The sequence below is a fragment of the Bombyx mori genome, chromosome 24 (assembly GCF_030269925.1).
Source record: "Bombyx mori chromosome 24, ASM3026992v2".
Taxonomy (NCBI): domain Eukaryota; kingdom Metazoa; phylum Arthropoda; class Insecta; order Lepidoptera; family Bombycidae; genus Bombyx; species Bombyx mori.
The window spans coordinates 536,268-552,335 of NC_085130.1; the positions used below are offsets into that span (position 1 = coordinate 536,268).

The following is a 16,068-nucleotide window of genomic DNA, read 5'->3' on the forward strand; positions in this document are numbered from 1 at the left end:
TCGTGAAGATCGGAACAGCTTCGTCAGCAACGCGTGCACGACCTATCCGATGGTAAGATGGCGGGCGTGGTGACGTCACAGAGCGAGGCACTCCTGCGCCCTTCAAGCTAGATCTTGAGAGGCTTGAGGTCGAATTTTTAAATTAAAACTGTAATTTTATTAATAAGCAATCTTTGAAAGTCACCCGTACCGACCAGGTGTAAGCACTGACGAGCATAATTCACATGCGTTCAATATTAAAGAAAAAATTAAGTCAAATATAAGCAGTGAATTTGAAATTCTGTATAAATAAAAGTCTTTTTTTAATATAAAATAATTAAAATACTTTATTTCATAAATGAAACCAACTTAAGACTAGTATTCTGTTATTTTAATATTTTTTTTTTCATTTTAACTATATTTTGATGAAAAGGTGTAAATAAAAATGATTATTTTTTGCATGCATGTATTTTTTTTTTCTTATGTTTTTGTACCCATAGTTATCTTTGGCATATGGAGACATTTGTTATATATTCAGTATAGGGACGGAATTATTACATAACGCAATTCCTAAAAATATCTATTTCATAAACATACTTATAATATATTAACATTATAGATCATACTTTGAGACTCTTCGGTAACTTAATATTAACGCACCAAATCGAAGAGATTCCTGAACGAAAACAGAGATTTAGACAGTACACTAACTTTAAAATACATCAAATCAATTTCCTTTGCATAAAAAAAACTAAAGGTAAATAATTTCGCTTTGCTTAAAATTCATTAAATAGGTACATTATTTAAATATATTGTGGTAACTATATTTTTAAATTTAGAATCTAACAAAATGGCCGATATTTCAAAATGGCCAATATTTCAAAATGCAGACTTACATATCAATAGATTGTGCATTTGTTTAAATATTGACGCTTTAGAAAGTGCCTCTGCGCAACATGAATGTCGAAATTTTTATAATTCTGCTCACACACACACACACAAGGAGGTTGCGTAAAAATTAACATACGGACTGTTCAAGCGACACACCTCACAGCTTACACAACCGACCTCGATCCATGGGCACCATGAGCCGCCAATATTAATCAGAACCACTACACTAACAGTCCTTCATATAAAAAACAGATCATGGAGTTCTGGCGATGGAAAAAACCAAAATACAATGATCTAAAGCTGTATTGATCATCACTATCATAGAGGTCTCTGTTGTTTGGTATAAACCAAATAGTTAAGAACCGTGAATGATAAAACTTTTCATACAACGCTTAGATCTATGTTTCTTGGTCACTAGCAACGTCAAACATTCAATGAACCGTGACGCTAGTCAGCGTTCTAATAATTGACGGGTCAATTCGAATTGGATAGCTACATTTGAGGTAGAATTTTTCTCATGGACCTCTGCTGGTATGTGCTAACATATTTCGAAACTTGAGCTTAAGAATGGAGTCAAGGAGAATTGTCAATTCTATTGATGTTTCATGCGCTGTACATCTCACAAAAGCAGAGGATATTCTAAGTCATCAGTAGTTCTGTGGAAACCGTACGATTTCTTAAATATAATATCTTAAATAAATTAAATTTATCTTTTAGTACTTTGACTAACTTAGGGTCTTTTAACAAAACTATAATCGTCATATAATAATGACATTCCAACGGTAACAGATATGTGAAAGTTTCGAGTGTGTGATATAATCGTAGTACATTGCTCGCTGACTGCGTTCTAAATAAACAAAACTTTCAAACCGCGCAGCAGTGGATTATGAAACAAAACGTACCATCGGTACTCGCGTTCAAACAGTTTTCACTATTATAAGTGTTTATCTTTCGGAACTAGAAGATTGTATGTACGAATTTCGAAATTGTAATGTATGCTTTATTTTCAAAGGAAGAATGTTTGTTTTTGAATGAAACAGCAAGCCTTATGAAGAGTTTTTCAACAATTTAAAGATAAAAGAGTATCAGTCGAAGGAGGTTATCGCATACTAATTAAACTAAGATGATTCTCATTCGCAGTAACCTATCAATGTATTCTAAAAACGAGATTCCATATTCTTAATACCATTTAGACGTATCTATTCTCGAAACATACAAAAACGGACTCTATACATCGTGCTGTAAGCTTCAATTTCTTGAAAATTTATTAATGACCACGCAAACGTCAGAATTTTTTTGATACAAACCCGGAACATCCAACTTTCATTAGAGACGTCATTAAAATGTAATTTATTTGAAATCGTTTCTAACGACGGAAATTAATAGTTAATTAATTTATGAGCGTAACATAGAGGTGGGCGCGTGAGTTCACAGTTACTCACAGTTTATTGAGTCATATCGTTATGAGTCACTCAAATAAAAAGGATACAAATTGAACCCACTCAAGATTCAACCCGTGACCCTTTGGCAGTAATTACATCTAACAATAAGACAGCTTGCCTTAAAAAAAGCTTTTTAGGAAAACCTTCCTACGAAATAAAGATTTCTAAAATTCCTTCCACTCAAGGAAATGAACTTTACTTCAACGAAAAAAAAAAAAACATTTGACATTCGTTATGTTAACAAGATATCCTTTCGAAATATTTCGATAATACAATATGGACGAAAAACCTCAACTTAACTACAATTAAAATTGAAATAAAATTTAAAATATATTAAATAATCAACTAAAATATTTACCTCTCCGGCATCTACCCAACGATCGTGTCGTATAGAAAAAAAAAAAACATAAACGATCCTCAAGGCGTCACACGAACAAAACCCTTCCTCCTCGGTAATAAGGCACAAAATCGGCGGTACAATTTAATACTAGCTTAGTATTTGATACTAGCATTCGGTTTCACCTTCCTTCCGCTCATGGATGTAGTGTTCCACCTCTCGCAGCGAGTGAAACAGTCTCCAGGCCAGCACGACGCCTGCTATTTCCACTAGCGATATCAGAAGCGACGCTCCGGCGACCGAAGAGCTGATGATTTTGGTGTACACGGATGCGACCTTGGCACAGCCGAGACGCTCGTTGGCTTCCTTGTCGGTGAAGTCGCAGGAGGCCCGGTAGTAGCTGTCCAGGCAGCACGTCAGGGGCAGATCGTTTCTCCAGCTCCGATAGTCCCTGGCGTCGTTCGCACCGCAACACCTCAGTTTCCTTTCAATCCTCCCGAACGCTTTGAACACGTCAGGATTCGACTGGGAGTTGTAGTAGCCGTCGTAGACAGTGTCCTTGATGAAGCGGTCAGTGTCTTCTCCGTCCACAAACACGAAGATTAACGTGGCTGCGATCGCTTGTCCAACGATGATGAGGATCAGGAAGATCCCGTAGATGCCCAGAAGTCCTCGGCTCTCTTTGTTAGCGCCGCACCATCCGCAAAACGCCACCATCATAACAAACAGACCCAGCAGGATGAAGAGCCATGGCGCGACCTGTGGCCAGTAGACGCGGTAGTCCAGCAAGTAATGGTTGCTGTTTCTGAGACTGACGAACTCGGCTAATTGCACAAAGAACCATATCCCGGTCGCGGCGGTGACTAGACCGAAAACAGCGTAGATCACATTGACAACGTACAACACTCCTTTGATAAGTTCCTCCTTGGACATTTTGATTTCGTTCGTATCGTCCGCGCGCTTAGATCGTTGTCGACAAAATGAGAGGTGCAGTCGTTATGCAAGTAGTTTTATAAACTTGGTCGCCGCGCCTAAACGCTGCCGTGCAATAAGGCCGGCCACGAACTTACATTCGCCGAAACTAATATTGACATTTTACTGAAAATAAAAATCCACTTGTATTTTAACAATAACATACTTATGTTGCGTAATGCGTAGCGTAATAATCAGAAGAGTCTTGACATCAACTCGTAAACCGCATTCACGTATTTTCAAGTAATTTAATTAATTATAGTAATGTATTTGTTGTTTGACGAATAATAAGAAGAGTTATGATTCATGTTGTATTCGATGTTGGCAGTCAGGAAGTTTAATAATTATTGGAAGATAATTTAAATAAGTTTGTTGTTCTATGTTTCTGATGATTTTCCCTTTTAATTAACAGTAAATTATTTTCTGAAATCAAACTTTGTTGTTGTACATTATTGAAAGACGTCATATACTTTACGTAAAACATTTTCTGTAACAACAAAGATTGGTCGGACCAATTCGTCCGGGCTCATAAAATATTTTCCACGATCACCAATAAGCATAGTAGTAGCTAAAAGAATTTATGTGATATAATTATTTTTTTTTATTTCTTATACGCTATTATATTATAATACAATGTATATATTTCCTAGGAATACAAAGCCTGAAACAAAAGCGTAAGAGAGAAATAAGTTGTCTACAAACGGGCCTTATCTCGCATGACGTTTTCGTGAGAAAATTAATTCCATTGTATTTCCTGTACGAAAATATCAAATACTCTTAATGAGGAAATCCAGTTAAATTAAATTAATTACCCATTGTTATTTTCAGACCGTTTTATTACATGATAAATATTTAGCCGCAATATATTAGACATATAGAATGAAGGTTCGGAAGGACTTTTTCCAACCTATGCTAGTAGCCTCGAAGGGTTATCCTAGATTTGCCGATCGATTTGATGAGCTCACGGAGCCCTAACCTGACGAATGTCCTAACACAAACCCTAGTAAGAGCAGTGCTTCGCAGAATCTACCACCGGATTGGAAACGCGACTCACTGAGAAGATCCGGCAAGAAACTTAGTGGGCTGGGTCTGGAGGTTAACTAAAAAGACCATTATGATTTTTTTCTTTTAAAGAAGACAAGAAGGCGCTCTGTCTGTTACGAAAACGTCAGAGTCATTCAAAGACGTCCACAAACACAGGATCACAGTCGCGACTCCCTCCTCTAAAACTATCATTGGAAGAAATGCATGAATAATACTATCATGTTACTCTAGAATTTCATGCCCAGTTTCAACCTCCCTGAGAACTCTTCCAACTTTCCGAAATCAGGTTTATATTCTGCCAATTTCGGTTCAGTTTGTGAGCTATGACGTCGTCGTGGCCTAACAGATAAGACGTCCGGTGCATTCGTGTTGAAGCGATGCACCGGTGTTCGAATCCCGCAGGCGGGTACCAATTTTTCTAATGAAATACGTACTCAACAAATGTTCACGATTGACTTCCACGGTGAAGGAATAACATCGTGTAATAAAAATGAAACCCGCAAAATTATAATTTGCGTAATTACTGGTGGTAGGACCTCTTGTGAGTCCGCGTGGGTGGGTACCACTACCCTGCCTATTTCTGCCGTGAAGCAGTAATGCGTTTCGGTTTGAAGGGTGGGGCAGCCGTTGTAACTATACTTGAGACCTTAGAACTTGTATCTCAAGGTGGGTGGCGCATTTATGTTGTGGATGTCTATGGGCTCCAGTAACCACTTAACACCAGGTGGGCTGTGAGCTCGTCCACCCATCTGAGCAATAAAAAAAAAGAGCTATACACATTTCTTATATTCCTACAGTAAATGAATTATCATTCTGTATAAATGCCTCTTAATTGACTCTCATTAAAATAAACGAATATTAAACTAATTGCAGTAACCGGTAATTAAAGTGACTATTGCATTAATTCAGATTATTAAATTATAATTATTATACAATATACAAAGTTATTATCCACTCTATCCATTGTACCTTCGTGTAATAGAAACTCTTTCCTTTACAATCTTATGAATAAATTTTTACACTATTTAAACAGTGACATTTCATTGATCGACATTTGGGTCAAATTCTCTGTATAAGGTTTTCAGATCTTGTAATGACTTACAGGAGAGAGAAGCTCATAATTTTGGGTCGCATAGAAGGCAAGCGCGTCGTGGGCAGATCACCAGCTAGATGTTCAGATCTGGTTAAGGGAGCGGTTAGTGGTCCGTGCCACCCGTGTCCAAACACTGGAGAGGAAAGTCACATGTAGTCGCTATCCTCAGCAGTGAGGGACGATGAAGAAAAAGCAGAATGACGTACCATTAAGTAGGTCGTGATCATGTCTGCGCGGCTACCCCGAAATAAATCCATTAACTCGTTCTCATTATTCATTACACTTTAACAATTTCCGGCTCTTCGAATAGTTTATGTTACGGAAGGCTGATAATGTTTAATGACGTCTACTAGGTGAGAGCCATAAGCAATCTTCATATTTTCTTGTTATAACTCAATATTGACTTCAAAATCCTGACGGTATATGTCAAGCCTAATGTTGGACCTTATAGTACGTTCCGCGCATAACGTACCTTATCTGTGACACACTTTCAGGTACTACAAATAAAGCACTATTATTTACTTTGTGTTTGCCTGTGAATTTTTTTTATGTTGTTACGTAACTTATTGACGGCTTAGAGGTAGCTTCATTTAGCACGTCCTCAAATTTCTTGTTTAGTTGCAGGAATGTAAGAATTCATGATTTAACGTAATATATTGCGTCTTCAGTTAAAATTTAAGTTCAATAACGATGCTTTACGTAGAGTACAACTTTTACTATACTCGTTATCTATATATATAAAAATGAATTGCTGTTCGTTAGTCTCGCTAAAACTCTAGAGCGGCTGGACCGATTTGGCTAATTTTGGTCTTGAATTATTTGTGGAAGTCCAGAGAAGGTTTAAAAGGTAAATAAATATGAAAATGAAATAAATAAAAATAACAGTTGCAGTCGAAAATTCGACCTGATTATGGGTTGCGTTGGCCACTTAGCAGCAGTCAGGGCGTGCGCTCGACTACCGAGGCCAATATGAAACCATAAAGAAACTGCACACAAACATAAAAAAATAGATTTTATTGTAAGCCTTCTGTTAGTGCCTTATTTTGTTACCATAATGCAACATTACATATGTGAATTAACATCTAAAGACTTATTGATTTATTTTTACAAAAATATAAAGTTTTCCTCAGAATTTTGTATTGTATTTTTTTTCTATGTATCTAATATACTTTTCTACAGAAGTTCCATTTACCTAAATCGATAAGAAATTGTGAATAAAATTACCACAAGAAAAGTACAGATATGAGATTTCTCTTACAATCAAATTATTTCTAGTATAAATACTTGCCTGAGCACCTAAGGCAACCACATACTGTCGAGAATGGGTCTCACTTCATAGAAAGCTATCAGTTTAGGTTGACGGGTTTTGTAAAAACCATTGTTTCTTCTAAAAATAGAAAAAATTAACTTACTAAAACCTACCACACATCGTGGAATAATTACAGATTGCCGCACAAAAATGAACAACCAGTAAAAATGCAAGTATTTCGTAACTACATTTTATTAATAACCTTAAACTAATCGTTAGCGGTAGACCTTACTACTCATCATAACATGAGTCTTCTACTTAAAATTACGTCACACAAAACACATACATACACAAAAAATCTTTCACAATCTGTAATTTACAAAATTATCATCACAACATCTCATATTATTAGCAAAAATAATACTTTTGTAAGTCGTGATAATGGTGAATTTTGCTTGAATACATTCGACACATACTACAGTTTAAACCGCTTTACAACTTGTTTACTAAAGACATATTTACATACATACGTCGTGTATTAGAGAGAAAATGCTGTTTACGTAATGCTCATGTCCAGTTCGTGGCTTGCGCAAGCATCCAAAAGCTTGTGAGCTTTAGAAAATAGGTAGATACCGAAAGCACATATACATAATCATTTTGTGTTCTGTCACATGAAACACATTAGAAATATATTTGCCCTAAAATATTGAAAATACAACGTTTTGAGTTTACAAATAGTAAAAATTTGAGTTAACAATGAAATAGACACAATTTGAAACATTTTTTTCAGAGTGATTTGTTAATGCATTTAAAATATTGAAATGTTGTGAATTAATTATTAATTAGTCTATTGGTGGTTGTTTAATATCTTTGGCATTCTATCCAAATTTTTGAACTTTTGCGTAACATACCTTTCTATATGACACATATAGAAATTTATCACATCATTATTTAAATTCTCAAGTAACTTTTCAATAAAAGAAATCTTGAGACTTCTCCAGTCTCTCGACCTAAATAAATTAAAGCAAAACAGATTGAACCGAACAACTTTTACTGAAGTCTCCATAAGGAGATTGTCGCAGAAAAGTTATTTGATTCAATATACAAACATCGATCCAAGATCACTCGTTCAAACCCGGAACTCCAATGAATCATCACTAAGTCAAAACCAATTAACACTGGTTACGTAGTCCTTATAGTAACACCTTCTTGCTCTCCGCTTCGTACTGAGCGACTAACACTTTGGGATGATGTCGATTCTTCAGTTTCCTCAGGAGCGCAATCATCACAAACAAATTGATGACGCCAATAAGCGCTATGAAGGCGGACGTCGCAGAGAATGCCTTTATCACTATGCTCGTGTACTCGGAGGCGACCTTGGAGCAGCCGTGGCGGCTGTTGGCCAGCGAGTTGGAGAAGTCGCAGATGATGTTGTAGGTCCCGATCCAGCCGTGGTAGTAGGTGTCGCAGCACGAGACCGGGAACTCATTCCTCTTGTTGATGTAGTCGCGAGGGCTCATAGCGCCGCAGCATTGCAGTCTCTTCTCCATGACGCCGAAAGCGGACTCTATCCCGTGGTCGTTCTGAGCGTGGATGAACGCGTCCCATATCGTGTCGCCGACGAAACTCGCCGTCCCATCAGAGTCGGCCAGCGTCAAGGCAATTATCGCGATCACAATGAGCAGCAACACCGAAACTGATTGGAATATAATGTGCGTCACCAGCAGTCCTTTGCTGCGCTTGCTAGCGCCGGCGAACCCGCAGCACGCCGTGAACATTGCCATCAAGGCCACTACACAAAACACCCATGGTATCGCCTGAGGCCAGTACACGTTGTAGTCTAAGAGGTAGTGATTTGTGTTCCGAAGGGAGGTGATGCTGACTACCTCGACGAAGAACCATATCGAGGCACAGGCGAGGCCGAGGCTCAGGAGCATCTGCAGCGTGTTTAGAACGTACGTGGTCGCGGTGAGGACGGTGGAGGCCATGGCGACGTGTGCGCGCGACGACAATTCACAATGAAATAGCGTCGTGCGCGCGATTCCACTGTTTTATAAGCTGCGTTTAGTTTGAAGGACGCGTGGCGGTCCACGCCGTGAATCACCGATAGGCTTTCCGCATATACTAAGATTTTATTAATTCCGAGAAATACACTGTATGTACCGAGCAAATGAATGAAACAATTAAGGTACGTCGGGAGATTGAACTGGAAACGCTAAACGAAATCTTGTATACGACATATTTATTGGCGGTTAGGCGCAGTGTAGTCTTACAATTACATACTACAGATTAGAACAACGCGCTTCAGATTGAAATGTAAATTAATCTTTGTTTTAATGCAGTTAGGGCTGTGACTTCATTGCAATGTCATTCACATTGCAATAGCTTTCCACCCAGGCTACTGTTTGAGGTACCTTATAAAGTCGACTGTTAAAGGCAACGCCACACTGTAAGTTAGGAGCTTCGATCAAATAAACGCGAACAATATGCTGAGTAGTTTAAAAAACTTAAGCTTTAATTATTATGTTGTTCTAAACATTTATGACTCACTACATTTTAATATCATATTATTTAACAGCACCAGCGCCGGTATATCGGAAACTAATTCGATATAGATATCGTGGTAAGCACCCATTAAACTATTGCGTTATTAATTATTTTTTAATGATGAAATCCATCCAAATTGAGAAGTGTGATTAAAGTTTATCTGGTAACGGGAAGCCGGAAGGCGAGCCTGGTCGGCGGCGCTCACAAAATTAGAACGAGCTGTTTTAGGGTAGAAACAGTCACATGGGTTTTTTTTTGGTCAAAAGGAAATCGCCGGACTCCCACCCTCCACTGGGTATGTGGAAATCGAACCGACTAAAACCTTCTGTCGCTCAACAACCAGAATCCAAACCTCGCATGAGACAGAATCATGAAAAGGCAAAGGGGGGAGAGTGAAGCGTTTAGTGCGGAGCACATCTCTCCCATCACCCTCCCCCTCGGGACGCCGGACCGGCGGTCATCGGCGCCACGACCACCAGCGCTCTTGGTCGGCAGGCTATCCGGAGCCCGCCCAGATGGCGCCGGTTAGAATGGGTTATCCTACGGAATAAGTCACAAAAGTGGGACAACCGGTAATATTTATTATGTTTAACATTTTGAAACATTCAATCTGGGGACTGTTAATCAAATATGATGCTTAGAAAATCATTCAGCCAGCATTTTCTCGGTACACTTGCCTCGACTGACTTGTGGACAAATGGAGTATTCCAAGATTAATCTGAGCGTGAAACATATTTGGTTGCCGGGGTCTGGGTGTTTTTGTTTCGTATGTCATTCCGGAGCAAATCCTGCGCATACATATAACCAATTATTTTAACAATTTATCTAAAGATTAGACTATCATTTAAAGGTAGTGAATAACGAAGCTAAAACTGAGTTCCTTTAGACAAAGAGCAATACCACACTTGGACGGGAACACGTGTTTGCTTAGCGACAGCGGCAGGCGGCGCGGGGCAGTTGGTGGTCGACCATGTTTTTGAGGCCAAACAATTACCGATTTTACTTATTACTGTTCATTATCTAGATGTAAATAACTTAAATGCGATGCACCGGTGTTCGAATCCCAGGCGGGTAGCAATTTTTCTAATGAAATACGCACTCAACGAATGTTCACGATTGACTTCCACGGTGAAGGAATAACATCGTGTAATAAAAATCAAACCCGCAAAATTATAATTTGCGTAATTACTGGTGGTATGACCTCATGTGAGTCCGCACGGGTAGGTACCACCACCCTGCCTATTTCTGCCTTGAAGCAGTAATGCGTTTCGATTTGAAGGGTGGGGCAGCCGTTGTAACTAAAAAAAATACCGCTATCCAACTAGAGTTATGAGTTCTAAGTCTAATTTTTTTAGTAAAACGGTAGCCCCTTTCAGCAGTCGGTAGCAGCTATCTTTCAAACTAAATCCTATTCGCTTACTGCTTCACAGACAGAAATAGACAGGGTGGTGGTACCTACCCATGCGAGCCCAAGTCATCCTTATTTAATGTAACATAGCTCCCGGGTAACTTGCTCGAGTCCGATCATATCCCAAAAGATGGTTGAACATCAGTAAACTTTTTCAACAAAACAAACAAAACAAAAGACCTCAAGGATCAAAGCGACGCAAATTTTTTGCCCAATAAGTTGTGGCTCAATTCAAAAATAAATATTTTCAAACGTCGTGTGGTGCCAGCGGACCAGAGTAGCATCACCCCATATCTTCCCGGGGCTGTAGGAGCCGATAGAGAGAGTGCGATAAAGACTAGTCTAATGGATAAAATTCGCTCGCACTAAATTCTTATTACCTTTTATCCTATGATCTAGAAAAATCCTAATTAGCGCATCAAAAAACGCGACTGTGTTGTTGTACAAATCCCAAACGCAAATACAACATTTCTAATTACAAAAATTCTGCCAACAGAGCAATGTCCGCTCGGTGGAAGATCTTCCCTTTTCGTTATCCCTATACTATTAGTTATTATTTTATTACTAGTGGTAGGACCTCTTGTGAATCCGCACGGGTAGGTACCACCACCCCACCTATTTCTGCCGTGAAGCAGTAATGCGTTTCGGTTTGAAGGGCGGGGTAGCCGTTGTAACTATACACTTAGAACTTATATCTCAAGGTGGGTGGCGCGTTTACTAGTTACTAGCATTTAGTATCTAATGGCTCCAGTAACTATTTAACACCAGGTGGGCTGTGAGCTCGCTCGTCTACCCACGTAAGCAATAAAAAAAATACTAGATAGTAATGACGTGTATTGTGAGAGCACACGAATGCTGATATCAGAATCCTACCTGCTCCTGCCGCAAAACCGACATGTGTTCCGGTTTGACTCGCCGGCCGGGCGGCTGCTGAGAATTCGACCTAAAGTCCAAGGATGGGTGGCGACATTCATGTTGGGACACCTAAAGGCTCCTATAACCACTTATTGACAGACGGACTAGGGGCTCACCAAAGGCAAGTAAAAAGACGTAAAATTGTCGAAGACTGTGTCGGTATTCGAACCCCGCAGGCGGGAAGCAAATTTTTAAATAAAATACGTACTTGACAGATGTTCACGAATGACTTCCACGGTGAAGAAATAGCATCGTGTAATAAAAATCAAACCCGCAAAATCGTGTCACAAGTTAAAACGGATTTTCATTAAGAAGACCTACAAATCAACATGAATGTGGTAATGGTCTTATGAGGCCGCACGGCTATGTACCATCACCCTGCCTATTTCTGGCGTGAAGCAGTAATATTATTATGTGTGCCGGTTTGAAGGGCAGGGCAGCCGTTACGCTGGAAAACTGAGGCTTAGAATTCATGTCTCAAGTTTTAATTACGGTATTTACGTTGCTGATGCCTATGGGCTCCAGTTACATCAGGTGGGTCATGAGCTCGTCCACCCATCTTGGCATTAAAAAAAAGAACTAATGTCCGTAAAGATTAGTGCCAAGCATGTTGGGTACGGTGGCCACTTAATATCCAAATGGACTTTGAGCTTAGTTGCCTGTCCACGAGTTTTGCCTTGATTTCGTAATTAGTAATTGTCATCATGGTCCAAGACCAAATAGCCAGTAATTGAGGAAACTATGACCTTCCGGTAAACAGCGTGATTGTTGAGCGATAATAATCGGGCCAGCAGGAATAACCCGAGTGTGATTTACGCGCTTCCCTTAATCAAGATCATCCATCCCAAGGTCCTGCATTGCCTGCACCCAACGCTCTTACTAAATCTGACCAGCAGATACGAGTAGGTACTATAATCCTGCCTATATCTGCTGCGCCGTGATAACACATACCCTTTTAACATCTTATTTTCTTACCTCATAAGGCGGGCACTTTATTCGCGTCGCGGACCCATAAGTGTATGATATCCGCTTAACATAAGGGCAGGTGAATTTAGCTCATTTATAAACAAAAGCAGAACTAAACAAGCTATGAGAAAAGAAACAAAACAACATAATTTTGTTTTTTTTTTATTATTAATAGAACAACAATAATTGACTAATTTAATCTTAGTACTTATTTCTATATTTACACAGTGACTACTAATTTACACATTTATATCTAAAAAATAACAAATTCCTTCCAGGTCAGAGAACTCACTTATGTAAGCACAAAACTCAAAGGACCATACAACTACATGCTTTTTTTATTGCCTTTCCAGACAGACGAGCATACGGCCCACCTGATGGTGAGTAATGGTAAGATGGTAGCCTACCAACATGCTTTATAACTAAAAACAAATATAATTAATAATTAAATCACAATTTAATAAATGCTGCACTGTTCGAGGTATTTCAGCCACTGCAACTCATTAGTTACATTTCAATTACAAAATGGTTTGCTAATAAAAGGAAACCATCACTTGTCATCTAATAACTTTAGCACAACAAAACGTTTTGTTTATACGCATTATTAACATAAACCCTGTATGGGCCTCCAACACTTAAAAACACAAATTAGATATCATTACTGAAACCACCGGTACCAGCCCAGCCGAAATTATAACAAAATAATAATTACACAGATACATTGCACCACGAATGCAAAATTAAACTAATACAACCAATGAATGTCATTACAACAACACTTTCTGACAATCAGCTTCGGTTTCGACGGCAGGTTCCAATTTCTTGGTCTTCATCTTCATGGACAAGACCACGGCAATCAAAAACCCAATTACGCCAACGATCGCCACCACGACCGATCCCACAGACATTCCTTTGATGAAATATTCGGTGTATTTGTCCACAACGCCGTTGCATCCGCTCAATTTGTTCGCGAAATGATCTGAGAAATCACAGGGCTTACCCGAATAGCAGCAAGATGCAGGGAAGTTGTTCCTTTTTGGCACATAGTCTCTGGGACTACTGACGCCGCAGCATCGCAACCGCTCTTCGAAGGAATTGTACGCGCCATCTTGGCTGTCTATACTAGTGTAGAAGACGTCCCACATTGTGCTTTTGAAGAATTCTGCGGTGTTAGGTCCCTCTGCGAGGGTAAGGGCGACGAGAGGAGCACCAACCAGCAACAATATGGACATCATTTGAAGTACCACGTACAGCAAAATCAGAGGTCGACTCTTCCTCTTCGAACCGCACAAGCCACATATGTCGGTCAGTATGGTCAAAATGGCCGCCATGAGAAAGACCCATGGGAGCACCTCGGGCCAGTTCAACGTCTGCTTCAGCTGGTAATGGATGGGGTTGCGCAGGGAGGTCAGGCTCACGACCTCAATGAAGGACCATATCGCTACACCACCGAGGACTGACGCGGACAGCACTTGTATGACATTGAATGCGCACAGGAAGACCGTGAGACACAACGAAGTCATGTTGGTCGCGGAACGATCGCTCACAATTAAATGATGTGTTTCGTCCGCAATTTGTTGTATTTATATTACGGCCAGTTGTATGGTGTTGATTCACTCGGTTTTATGGTGTATTTTTGACGTATGGGGAAATTTACGTATATACGCACGATATTGTTTCAGTGTTTTTATTTTTCATTGTTGTTTTGATAAATTTTTATAATTTAAATTTTTTGGTTCAATATCGTGGCCGATTCATTCCCACAATAGGCTACACAAGTGCACGTTATAATGAAATCAATTATCGGTTCAATACTATTTCAATACTATTTCAATATAGTCACTTAGTGATATTTAATCAATTAAATATCCATACTATATGGAGTCGGCACAGCATGCCCCCTTATAATGCAGCATAGGGAGCTCGAATGATAAGATTAGCATTGTTCTTGGACCGTAATTATTCCTTTATTTTGTAAAATGTACAGAACATGTATCTTGGGATGGTGGCACCATTTGATACCAGTAAACCGCTTTCCAATAAGTCAGCCATTCTGCAGACAACGATGTTGAATCTTTGCTATTTATATGAGCATGGGGGAAGAGTCTAGGATCCTTATGGTCCTCTTTCTATTAATGCGAGAAGTACTGGATGCAGAAAAATGAAAACAATTTTTTTTACTGTGACATCAAATTGCTGCAATTTACAATAGATGACGTACAATTATGTATGGCGTTTGCGAGTGGAGCATGATCGCAGGCGCGCTATTGTCACAAGGGCAGAAGGTCAACTACGTTTCCGCTCCGACGATCATTGTGTTCCAATTGACCATTGTCAAGGGCTCCGCAAAAAATATTTCACGTAAAATATATTATTGAGGATCATGACAAAAATATTTTAGGACTTTTTATGAAGTGTCATAGTAAAGGAGTGGAGGTCGATCCACGATCCACGGCACAGGACCGCAGAGGACTCTGTATAGCGGCCCACACAGCAACTATGCGAACAGATCTATAAGGTCTATTCACACAAAATATTCTAGTTTTCAGTGTAATCTTAGAATGTCTGTACTAGAAGAGTTGGGCATCAGTACAGATCTACCGTGACTTTTGCATATGGTACTTCAGCCATCAGATGAGGTCTAAATCATAAATCCATTCGTTTTTTGTACAAGAGCAGTGGAGTGTTTGACCCGCCTGATGGTTAACAGATAGAGTATCTCATCCCTTTCAAATTTCTCTTAAGAAGGATATGTCAAAGTATAGGAAAACCTATGGGGATGTCTTCATTCCACAGCCGATTTTAGTGGATGAAGATAGCGAAACTGATTACGAAAAACGCTCAGTGCTTGAAATTCCGGAGAGTACAGTTGGGCCTTGCTCCTATGGCGGGAGGAGGGAATGTAGAATAGAAACGAAATAGCTCATCCTATTTATACAGCATACAGCACTGACAAACACCTCGACAGCCAAGCCCCTCCGTATGCCCCGAGGTGCCGGACGATCCTTTGTGTACGTGACCAGAAACGTTATCAAATCCTGGGTTTTTTTGATGTAAACAATGTATTGTTTACCGAACCTGAATGAACGTAGTCAAATGATTTGTCATTAAATGTGTAACTCCATTGAATCATTGTACACAAGTTTTCCCTGACAATATTATTGATGCATTATAAAGAATACAATATTGCTTATCGCCTAACTGTACAATGTTACACAGATGGGC

The 16,068-nt window shown here is 39.4% G+C and overlaps 3 protein-coding genes across 3 annotated transcripts; all 3 read right to left on the reverse strand.

Annotated features, from left to right (window-relative positions):
* Positions 1-297: 297 nt before the first annotated feature.
* LOC101735959 (CD63 antigen) lies at positions 298-3,733 on the reverse strand. Its single transcript, XM_004923662.5, has one exon. It carries the CDS (start codon positions 3,580-3,582, stop codon positions 2,818-2,820), a length of 765 nt encoding a protein of 254 aa, XP_004923719.1. The 5' UTR covers positions 3,583-3,733; the 3' UTR covers positions 298-2,817.
* Positions 3,734-7,243: 3,510 nt separating this feature from the next.
* On the reverse strand, positions 7,244-9,241 carry LOC101736086 (uncharacterized). The gene has a single exon (XM_004923663.5). The coding sequence runs from the start codon at positions 8,993-8,995 to the stop codon at positions 8,201-8,203; it is 795 nt and encodes a 264-aa protein (XP_004923720.1). The 5' UTR covers positions 8,996-9,241; the 3' UTR covers positions 7,244-8,200.
* A 3,748-nt stretch (positions 9,242-12,989) lies between these two features.
* Positions 12,990-14,434, reverse strand: LOC101736223 (uncharacterized). The gene has a single exon (XM_004923664.5). It carries the CDS (start codon positions 14,364-14,366, stop codon positions 13,611-13,613), a length of 756 nt encoding a protein of 251 aa, XP_004923721.1. The 5' UTR covers positions 14,367-14,434; the 3' UTR covers positions 12,990-13,610.
* Positions 14,435-16,068: the final 1,634 nt, after the last annotated feature.

Bases quoted from the DNA above. Each gene is read 5' to 3' on its own strand.
- LOC101735959 (XM_004923662.5), bottom strand. From the start codon at position 3,582: ATGTCCAAGGAGGAACTTATCAAAGGAGTGTTGTACGTTGTCAATGTG.
- LOC101736086 (XM_004923663.5), bottom strand. From the start codon at position 8,995: ATGGCCTCCACCGTCCTCACCGCGACCACGTACGTTCTAAACACGCTG.
- LOC101736223 (XM_004923664.5), bottom strand. From the start codon at position 14,366: ATGACTTCGTTGTGTCTCACGGTCTTCCTGTGCGCATTCAATGTCATA.